Source organism: Pteropus alecto, unplaced genomic scaffold (genome assembly GCF_000325575.1).
Source record: "Pteropus alecto unplaced genomic scaffold, ASM32557v1 scaffold25, whole genome shotgun sequence".
Lineage (NCBI taxonomy): Eukaryota > Metazoa > Chordata > Mammalia > Chiroptera > Pteropodidae > Pteropus > Pteropus alecto.
Window position 1 is genome coordinate 2123999 of NW_006441955.1, and position 11682 is coordinate 2135680.

An 11682-nucleotide genomic window follows, 5' to 3' on the forward strand; every position below is an offset into this window, starting at 1 on the left:
CAGAAATAGCGAGCTTTCCACCACAATTTATCTTTCTCTCCTTCAGAGTAGAATTATTGCTGAGAAGCGATTCTTGCTCTGATCAGGAACCAAACCGGCTGGCACCCTGATTTTGGAATTCCCAGCCTCCAGAACTGTGAGAAAATAAATTTCTGTTGTTTAAGTCTCCCAGTCTATGGTATTTGTTATTGTAGCCCTTGTTTTAAGAACAAATATTTTGCATTGCCCTCTACTAAATCCTTAAGTGAAATGTATTGAAATTGTAACTTACAAATACACATACTTTCAAATATTGTATTGTCCTAACTATAGTATAAAAGAGAAAGTAAAGGAATGTGACTTCGAACATGTACATCAATACATTAATGCTCAAATATGACTATTCTAGAAAATATAATGAATGCTTGCACTTGCTTATATAAATAAGTTTGAAGTAAAAGTAAGAGGATCATAAGCCATTCCATCCAAGAAAATCAGGAAAATAAATGAGCAGCCATATACTTCATCATGGTTTTATATTACACCATATGTTTTTTAACAAAATAAACTATAATCTTTATACTATACATGTATTCCTGTAATATATGGTGTATCTCAAAACAATTAAAAACACTCTGTTTTATGTAGAGTTGGACTGGTTCTAATAATTAGGAACATGTTTTGCACCTCCATAATGGTCAGTGAGACAGCTGAAAGTCATGAGAATTCCTCACTGTTTGGAATTGTCGCACTCTTTATAGAGTATATAGCTTCTCTACTCATTAAATATCAAGAGCACTTTCCCTAAATAACTGTAACAAAAAAAAAAGTCCCTATAAATGTCTAAAATGCCACATTGAGGTTGATACAACCTCCACTGAAAACCAACATAGTAAATGAATGCCTATTATACACAAAGCATATGGAACTACATATGTGGGAGAGAAGAAGCCAGTGATTCAGGGTGGAGTGATGGTACAACAATAAAAAGAAATGACACTAAAAGAATATAAGTATTTATGAGAATAGCTGTTTATAATTTATCCAGGATGAAGAGAGTTGAGTTTGGCCAAAAGAACAGATATAGTCAAGCAACCAGAAAACTTAAAAAGGGAGCCAGCACATGTAATAGGTATGGAGAAGTAGGAAAAATAGTAAATAAAGATGTTAAAAAGCCATCATCACTCGAGCCAGACCAGTAGTTTCTCTTTTCTCCCAGGACACTGTACTAATTCCAAATCCGAAGGCTTTTTCATGTTGCTTTCCTTCTAAAGACACTCTGCTTTTTCTTCTCTTGCCTATGTAAAATATATTTCTCAACAGAATTCAGGCAAAGTCCCACTTTTCTAGAAATTTTTTTGCAAGTACCCCCAGCTTCTTTTCCTTGTAGAAACCCTAAAGTGTTCCACAATCTGAATATTTATTAACCAGCTCCTACGTGCCTATAAAAAAATCTTTTATTCTTTCCAGTATAAGCATTTCTATGAAAACCTATGCCTTGAATACAAAAATAATCCTGTGAGCTCACTGACCATCCACTGCTTTATGAGGGTAGTAAGACTTATCAATTTATACACTAAATCTAAAAGTAAAGAATCTGGAGGTGAGAGTGGGGTAGAGTTAAAGATGGGTGGAAATGCAGTTCTTTCAAAGAATTCATTTGGAAAAGAGGACTCTAAATACTTACACCTATTTTTAAATGGACTAGCCAGCGTAGAGCTGGAGGAGTACAGTTACCTGAGGATAAAAATCAGTGTCCTATGAGATTTATCCCATTCTCTCCACTCTGTATTTTTATATATTTGGTTTACTTGTTTTCTCTTCATAATCTACTCACACAATACACATATATTAAGAAGCCACGTTATATAGCAGATGACCTGCTAAGTACTAGCGATTAATTAAGATCAATAAGGTCCTTATCATCCTGGAACTTACAGAGTAGTAAGAAGGGAAGATTTTAAACAAAGATGAAAATAAATATACAATTATAAATTACAAGTGATTTAGGATAACTAAAGAGGCTCCCCTGAGCCCCATGTAAGACACCGAGCATTATGCTTCCTGACATGTGTGAGCATACATGTGTACATGTGTGCGCACACACACATATATATTATATACATCAGTGTGCATGCACATATGTATGTGTATCTGAGTGAATTCCACATAACGGGATGGGTCTGCATCAGTTGAATTATGCCAGGTCCCCGCTCCTCTCAGGGAAGGCTTGCACAAGGACACAATCCCATCCAAACACGAACAAGGGACAGTTCTAACATAAGTGCTATATTTGTAGCCTATACTAGTGGTTTTCAAATGCCAATCCTCGGTTAGATGGCAAGAGAGCTGCATAAGGATCACCTAAAAAACTTGTTAAAAATAAAAAATTTCCAGTCTCCATTCTCAACAATTTCAACTCAGTAGGCCTGAAATGAATTTTTGTAAAGTTCCACCTGGATGATTCTGACACTCAGTAGATCTAAGCCTGTAGTCATACAGTGCCTTGACTCATTACTTCACTGTTCCATATTTCTTTTATCACACTCAAACCATGACAAAGCACTATGCTATTTGGTAAGCATGAAATAAATTATTTTCAAGTAAATAAGCAAAGGTATTAGAAGGAAAGTTATGTATCTTGTTTGGCTTTGTTTTCCCAACTATATTAACTCTATTATCAAGAAGCTTTCACTTAAGGACAGAAAAGACAAACTCTGAGACAGAACTCCAAATGTAGGACTTGAACTACTAGTGGTATGACAGATAATTAATATGGTACCCCAAATGATTTTAGATGGTACACAGTAATATTTTACCTGGCACATGGACATACACTAAATAATATAGCATCACAAAAAAATGTATTTTCTTTTCAATTATCTTTCAATCAGAAATCTTCGGTTAGCTATTTATGTCTCCTATATCTCTCTACCATTGCTTACCCCATTTTAAGAAATAGAAAACATGTCTTATAGCCTTTGGAAAACAACAGTTATCTAGACAGAATTTAGCACAATTGTCTTGTCTTCACTGTATTTTTTAAGACTATCATACTTTGAAAGCATGTAATATTGATTTTTCATTTACAGTGGTGAGGAAAAAAGAAGGTAAATTTAGAGAAAAAAGCATAAATCGCATGCAGATATTACGAGGATCCTCTGTGAATGACTAAAATTATGAGGATCCTCTGTGAATGACTAAAGTTTATAAATAGTACTGTGTATTACTAAAAGCAACAACCAATTTCTGTCTCTCTCTTTTTCACACACACTTATACATACACAAACACATTCAATAAGTAACTATACCAAATGAACAATCAAGAGCCACAAAATACTTGTGGGAAGAAATGTAATGAAAAGTCTATTATACCACTTGACAATGTAGCCAAAATAATGACATTCATATGACAATTATTGTTTGTGCAATAATCTCTGACATGCTTTTGTCTGAGAGCAAGGATAGTTATCATTTTGTAATGTATACTATATACCTTATAATCCTTGGGTCGGTAGCAGCCAACATGAGAATGATCTAAAAAAGGATATACAAAAGAAACTATAAATATTTCATATCAAAAAAAGAAAATTTTGTTTCAACCTTGATTTTCTACTATCACCCTGTTACTATGATTATAATGCATACAGCAGTTTTCAAAAATATCTTAAAATCCTTCAACAATGTTACATAAGTGAAGATGATAAGCAACAAGTTAAAATCTGTATCAGTTCTTCAGTAATTAAGGGATTTCACAAATACTAATTTCATTAGAGTAGGAAATACCTGAATATAGATTTGCATAACTTTTAGTTGATAAACCAATTTGTTTACATGATTGGTTATGAAATTGATATGGATGACATGGATAATTTACAGTTTAAAAAACCAGTTTATGATGAAATATAATTTGAATACATAGATTTTATAGATATTATCAAACTACATGTATTCCTATTCTTAGTGTCAAGTTTGCATAATGGAAACAAGACCAGCTTTAGAAGGTGGTAGCACATACTTTAGTGTACAGACCTTTTTAACAAATAAATCTACATTAGTCTGGCCCACAGCACTTCTTGTATGACCTTGGACACATTACCTAATCTTTCTAAGTCTCAGATTCCTCATCGGTCTCATGTACCTCTTTCATAAATTTTTTAAAGATTACATTAGATATTACATGTAAGGCAATAAAACAAATGTTAACTAATATTACTAACACCATCAGTGACCTCATTACTATCAAATTCTAAGTCAAATAAGCCTAGGTTTAATTTCTGATTCCACCATTTATCAAATATATTACTTTGGTCGAGTTATACAATTAATCTGTTTCACTCCTAATTTTAAGAGTATAAAGACAATGCTAACTATCTCAGAGAGTCATAATAACGATTAAATTATACAGCTTATGAAAGTCCCTATATCTGTAACAAAGTCGATTACAAAACAATTCTAAATCTCTCCCGAAGATGATAACTGCTACACAGTCGATGCGGACTTTTGGTTTTACTCATTACTTAAAGGAGTCAGCTTTTAAGAATCAACTTTTAAGTATTATAATCTTTTTTATATTGACAGTGAAGCATATTAGAATCATAATTTGCAATTTTACTTCCTTACTCATACATTCTGGTCAAAAGCATTCTAACATTCTACATTTCACCTTCTAAACCGCTTTGTCCAGAAAAAATAATGGCTATATGGACAGACACCTAGGATAGTCTATATTTAGTCAGTTAGCTTTCTTTTATGGTACAAGTGTTGCTTATTTTCCAAGTGTCCTGAACCATTGTAGAAGAGAGCTGAAATATTAATGTATTTCACACAAGGACAATTTCACCATTTAATTCAGTAAGATTCAACCTACTTCATGTGCTTTTCAAAATTAAAAATGAAAATAAATCACAGTCCAGCTCTTCTTCTGCAAAGTCTAATATACAACATGGCCATAAGTAGCAGAAGAAATAAAAGAATGATAAGGACATCCTGAGCCTAGTTCTCCAAACATGCTAACTTTGAAAATTAAAGTAATAATTTCTGGACATGGTATATCTTCCCTTTGACAGCTAATGTAATATTAAAAGTATCAATATATTAAAAAACTAGTATGTCTTTTGCTTTAAATGAAATATTTATAAACTTCCTCTAATTCAGGCAGATTTATAATTTTCTTTCATTTTTACAAATTAAACTGTTACTTTGATCTGAGGTTTCCCAATGTTCACATTTAATCACCCATACCAATAATTACTAATTATATTCTATACAGGCGATAAGAGTCATGGCTTGTGGTTGCAAAGTGCTTATAGTTTACTTTGGTTAAGTTATACGAAGTTGAATAATGGCAGCATAAAGGAATAGGCTAAGTCAGAATGGTATACACAATTGGTACTATTAAAGTCATATTAGAGATCAATCTCTCAAGGTTGTATCTCTCGAAAAAGCTTCCTAAATGAGGAGAAAGTTGAGTTGGGCCTTAATGAATGGGTCACATCTGAGAAAAGTATGAAGAGCTAATTCGATCGTGTGTGTGTGTGTGTGTGTGTGTGTGTGTGCGCGCGCGCGCGCGCGGGGGGTAGGGATAGAGAAAGAAAGAGATTATCTTGATCGACTTCTTTAAATCTCATGTTTCTTTGTCTGTAAAATGAGGATAAATAATAGTATCTAAAATTCTCGATATTCCTATGAGTAATTAACCAATGAAATATAAGTACTTAGAATAGCTGCTAGCAAAAAACATATACTCAATAAATATTAGCTATTATCTGATTCTCTAATAACCTCATGAAATAGGTATTATGGACTGAATGTTTGTGTTGTCTCAAAATTCATATCTTAAAGACCTAGCCCCCAAAGTGATGGTATCTGAAGATTGGGCCTTTGGGTGGTAATTAGTTAGATGAGGTCATAAGGATAGGGCCCTCAGGGACAGAGAGCTTGCACTCATGTGCATGCTCATGTATACTTTCCTGCTGTTTCTCTCAATTTCTTTCTCCATGCATACACAAAAAAGAGATCATGTGAGTATAGGGTGAGATGGCAGCTACCTATAAGCCAAGAGATCTCAGAATGAAACTTACGTTGCCAGCACCCTGATCTTAGACTTTCCAGCATCCAGACTTTCCAGAAATGCGATAAAATATTATCTGTTGTTTAAGCCCCCAGTCTATGGTATTTTGCTTTGGCAGCCTAAGCAGACTAATGTAATACATAATACTAATTATTATTTCTACTCTACATTTCAGGAGGCTGAAATAACATTAGATTATGGATTTGTTAGCCAAATGATGTGATAGACATATAATCAAATTAATCAAATATCAAGTAATGACTAATAGTACACATTGAAAACAAAATGTGGCCATCAGTTATCAAAACATTTCCTTAGCAATTATCTAATATAGAAACTAAGGTCCACTTTGTATCGAAGTCACCAGTTACACTGGGAGTAATTTGATAACTCTGAGTCTCTGCATCCTGCCTTTCTCCCTAGTTGACCCTCACCCAATAGGTTCAGATATGACTCAGTACTAAAGGACCAATCCTGACTTCAAGCAAGGACTTAAAAAAGCTTTAATCTAAAACTTGACATCTCTTAGCAACTCATTCTTTCTATCAAAGTAATTCTTGAGCCCCATTCTGATAATGATTACCACTGTGTTCCTTATGAGTCAGTCCCTATTCTTGGCAACCTCCACAGTACCCTACTATCATCTTCCCTTTTCATAACTTTAAGGAGTTATAAACTAGTCTGGTAGTTAGCACTACTAATAATGCAAAACTTCTCTCATGCTGAATGAACCTATTTGAATCTTCAAAGAGCAGGCCCCTGGCGTCCTTTATCTGCACGTACCCTACTGCTACCTCAGTGCCCACAAAACATTCTAAGGTCGACCTCTTCTCTCCTGTGAATCTCCATGTGGCATACGGCCAATGCATTTGCTATATGTCAGTCTCTATAAATGGAAGCAAAGCTAAGATATCTAGCTTTATAAAATAAAACCAGGGTTTAATATCTCTCAGGGGATCAAGCCTTCTAAAAAGGAAAGGCCCTTAACAAAGTGTTTTCTATCTCTTGCTCACTTGTGACGTATTCATTTGAAACTTTTTATTCTGATCTCTAATATATTTATCTTTTGTATTTTCATGTCTGTGAAAGTCTCTATAGCAGAAGTCTCAGACTTTCCTCGCTCACTTTTCTCACCTGAAGTTTAGGAAAGAGCAAATTCCCTATTTACCAGTGACTGGAAGAGTAATGATCATCAAAAAAGATGTATAAACGACTAATAAGCACATCAAAAAATATTCAATGCCATTAATCAAATGCAAATTAAAATCACAATGAGATAGGACTGCATACCCACCAAAATGGTTATAATAATAATAAAAAGAAGCAATAACAAATGTTGTCAAGGATGTGGGGAAACTAAAAACCTCATACACTGCTGGTGGGAATGTAAAATGGTACAGCCACATTGCAAAAACAGTTGGCAATTGCTTAAAAAGTTAAATACAAACTCACCATATGAACCAGAAATCCCATTCCTAGGTACCCATCCAAGAGAAATTAAAACATATGTCTATGCAAAAACTTCAGTGCAAATATTCGCAATAGCCAAAAGGTAGAAAAACTATCCAGGGGCTGAGTGGGGAATGCAGATTTATTGTAAATGGGTATTAAAAAAAACTCTTCTGGATGATGGAAATATTCTAAAAATGAATTATGATAGTTGAGCAACTATGCAAATTTATTAAAAATTATTTAACTGTACGCTTAAAACAGGTGAATTCTATGGTAGATAAATCATACCTTAACAAAGCTGTTAAAATGTTTAATAAAGAATAGAGAAATAAAGAAACTTCAAGAGGAGTTCCTAAACAGGACACAGTTCTGTTGTCTATTGCTTTAAGATGAAGAGGGACACATTTAAATAAAAGCCGAAGAAAATAAGATATTTTGCTTATAAGTATATACATATGACGATATGTTATGTTATTAAAAAACCATCAAAATATTACCACTTTTTGCTATCTACTCAAGATATGACATATTATGATTTGAATATTATTTCCAATTTATTTTACTTTACTAATAATAACCATCAAACAAAGGGATTAATGGAAACTCATAAAAATATTACAATCATATGTAGAAATGAAACTCACAAAAGAATCTTCAAATGAAGAGAATAAGAGAAGTTTCCTCCAAGGGGGGAACAGAATCTAACACCTTTCCTAAATTCTAGGCAAATAAAATAGGGCCAAGTATGATGCCCTTGATTTTCTCCTCCAGATACATAAGTGATTGGACAAAGCTTCCAAACATTCTTGAGACATAGTGAGTTTCTTCAAAAAGACTACACAAATTACAATTAGAATTATATATCATGGAAATTCCAGATAGAGAAAATGTGCTCAAAAAATTTATCTAAGAAGAAACAAACAAAAACAAAACAAAACAAAACAAAACAAAACAAAACAAAACCGCCTGAATGAAAGCAGAGAAAAGAGAAGAGTGCTGGAAAACAAAGAAACTTGGGGTTAGAAGATATGGATTTTAGACTGACCATGGCTATCTCAGAGCTCTCTCACAAATCAACCTCTCCGAGCCTCTGTCATTTTTCTTGATCAAATACAGTTAAATTCATCTTCACATCATTATTATGAGGACTAAAACAAACAATGGTGATGAAAATGATATCCTATAAAAACTTAAGTATTATTAGGCAAGATAATTTGGCAAAAAAAGGTTCAAAAAACTTCCATCAAAGTAAGATAGTTTCAAGTAAAAATTCACTATGTTTAAGAGAGACTATCATAAGAAATCCCCATATGCATTTAAATAGCTGATGAAAACCCAAATCACAACTGCTCAACTGCCAGCCAAGGGGAAAACATGTAGTCAAATGAATGGAGGCATTAAAATTAAAGAAATAAGAAAGGAAAATCTTTATAGTAGAAATGCAAGTAATAAATTTACGAAGAATAATGGAATTAAAAAAAATCCCTATTTGGCATATATCACAGTAATAAATAGTTTCAAGCAAGAATCATCAATGTATGCTAAAGGGGCCAAACTTGAGGAGTAACAGGGTATTACAGAGTCTCCAGGTATCTCTCCATATTATTAAGGGAAGAGACAGCACCTTTATGATAGACAAACCTAGCAGGTACCATCTTAATCAAGTGAGCAAACTAACATCACCAGTAAAACAAAGCAACATCGTGTACTTCCTGACATGATACACTCAGAGTAACATGTCATGCCTATTGTATTATTCTGGGGAAAATGAATAAGCTAAATCTAACCATGAGGGAAAAAATCAAACAAATTGAGGGACATCCTACAAAATAACTGGACTATACTCTTCAAAATTATCAATGTCAAAAACAAATTAAGACTAAGGAACTGAACTTTGTTAAAGAAAACTAAAGAGACATGGCAAATGAAGGCCATGCATGATGTGGGATTTCCTTTGCTATAAAGATTTTATTGGGACAAGTAGCAATATCTGATTTAGGTTTATAGGTTGGATATTATTCTTATAAAGTTGTTAATTTTTGTTTTTGATAACTGCATCACATAAGATAATATCTGTATCAGTCTCCTTCAGCTGCCATAACAAAAACCACAGACTGGGTGGCTTAAACAACATACATTTATTTCTCACAGTTCTGGAGGCTGGAAGTCTGAGATCCAGGTGCCAACATAGTCAGGTTCTGGTAAAAGCTCTTGTTTTGACTTGAAAATGGCTGCCTGATGGCTGTGTCTTCTCATGGCAGAGAGGGAAAACAATATCTCTCTGGTGTCTCTTCCTATAAGGGCACTAAACTCATCTAAACCTAATTGCCTCCCAAAGGCTCCATCTGCAAATACCAACACACTGGGATTAGAGCTTTGACATGTGAATTTTGAAGGGACACAATTAATTCCATAGCGATGCCCTTGTCAAAAAAAAAAGTTCATACATAGGTGCACATACAGAGATGGAGGTAGGGAAGGGAAAAGAGGGAGACAGAGAGGCAAATATTAATATTTGTGGATTCTGAAAGGTATATGAGAATTCTTTGTACTCTTTCAACTTTTCTGTGAGTCTGGAATTTGGCAAATATATAACTGTTAAGAGAAATCAGATACTTAAGTGCATTCCGAAGACACCTTCTAAATAAACATCTATATTGAGGTTATTTGTTTTCTTATTCTTAAAGCTTAATTTTCCATGTCTATAAATTTCTTCTAAGAGGGGAAACAATATAATATCTGTTCCTAATTTCATGTAATCTGACATTCTAGGTATAAAAGAGTTATTAACACATCTATCTCCCTGTTAGTGCTAAAGAAACAAAATAAATGAGCACAAACTTTGCATGTTCTCAGAGAAGAATGTTTCAATTACCCATTTAAAAGAAAAAAGAGATTATCTACTACAGGTTAGAAACAGAAATAGATGGAGCTCACTACATGTCATGATTATATTTTTTTCACTCTATCTTTTTTCTTCCTCTGCCTTTTTCAGTGTGTAGTAAATTAACTTAAAGGCTGCTGGTGAATGCTTGCTGAAATGACTAGCCAATGTCTATAGATACTAACACTCAAATATCCCTAATTATACAATACCATTTAATCTTCATAAAAATCATCTTCATATTGAACTTAAGAAAAGACTTATCTAACCATTAGAACCAGGACTAAAGATGAAAGAAATATTCCTATAAGCTAAACCTAAAGGATGTTATCTTTTCAGAAATATAAGTGATAAGTATTTATATATTATAATTACAGCTAATATTAAGTCCTGTGTGCTAGAGCATTTTATATGGTAACATTTATCATTTATCTTCATTCTTTAATAAATAAAGTGATTATCAAAATAGTTAAGGATTTGTTCAAGAATGCCCACTTTATAAATAAGTGGCAAAACAAGTATTTAAGTACATGTCCAAATGTATGCCCCAAACCTGTAACTCTATTATTACTATGGTATTTCCCAAAGCCTGTTCCACAAACTAAGTAATATGTGTCGAGGTAGTGAAATAAATTTAGAAATAGCTGAGCCAAACAAAATCACTTTTTTTTTTACTAGAAGATAAGAGTCTTTATTTAATATACAAATACATATTTTGAATCTCAAAGAGGGAGATGGTTTATAGCAGCACAGAAATTCTATTATTTTTAGAGAGTACTTATATGGGTATCCCACAAGTTATAGAACGTAGCGCTATACCATATTATTCAATAATACAGCAAAGATTCCGCTTTCGTTAATTGATGCCAAGTTACAGGCTTGAATGTAGCAAAGGCAATTAAGGAAATGAAGAGAGGTAATTTGTAGCTTACCATTGTGCACCCTGGACCACCCATCTCTTTCACAGTCTCTGCCAGAAGATCCATATAAAGCATCAGCCCTGGGACTTGGGGGATCAACCTAGAAGAAGAATTTCAATGCAAAAGAAGAGCTTAAATTTTCTTTCAGTCTCTGGGCACCAGAAAATCAACTAAAATATACAGACTACATATCATCAGGTTAATGTGATAGTAACTACATGGTTCTGCCATGTTTCAAAGTCAGAGTTTAGTAGAGAATTTTGCTGTTCATTTTTAAACAAAATTAAACTCCAGAGATTTTTATATATATATATACACACACATACATATGTATGTATGTACGTATGTATGTATGTATGTATATATGTATGTAT

The 11682-nt window shown here is 33.4% G+C and overlaps 1 protein-coding gene across 11 annotated transcripts in view; it reads right to left on the reverse strand.

Annotated features, from left to right (window-relative positions):
• The window catches only part of SPATA6 (spermatogenesis associated 6), a 100835-nt gene that overhangs the window by 43436 nt on the left and 45717 nt on the right, over nucleotides 1-11682 (reverse strand). For all 11 annotated transcript variants that reach the window (XM_015595222.2, XM_006919169.3, XM_015595220.2 and 8 more), the window contains 2 exons: nucleotides 11321-11408; nucleotides 3476-3516 (listed from right to left, as the gene is read on the reverse strand). In XM_015595222.2, the coding sequence (XP_015450708.2) occupies nucleotides 3476-3516; nucleotides 11321-11408 (129 nt within the window). The remainder of the gene's footprint in view (nucleotides 1-3475; nucleotides 3517-11320; nucleotides 11409-11682) is intronic.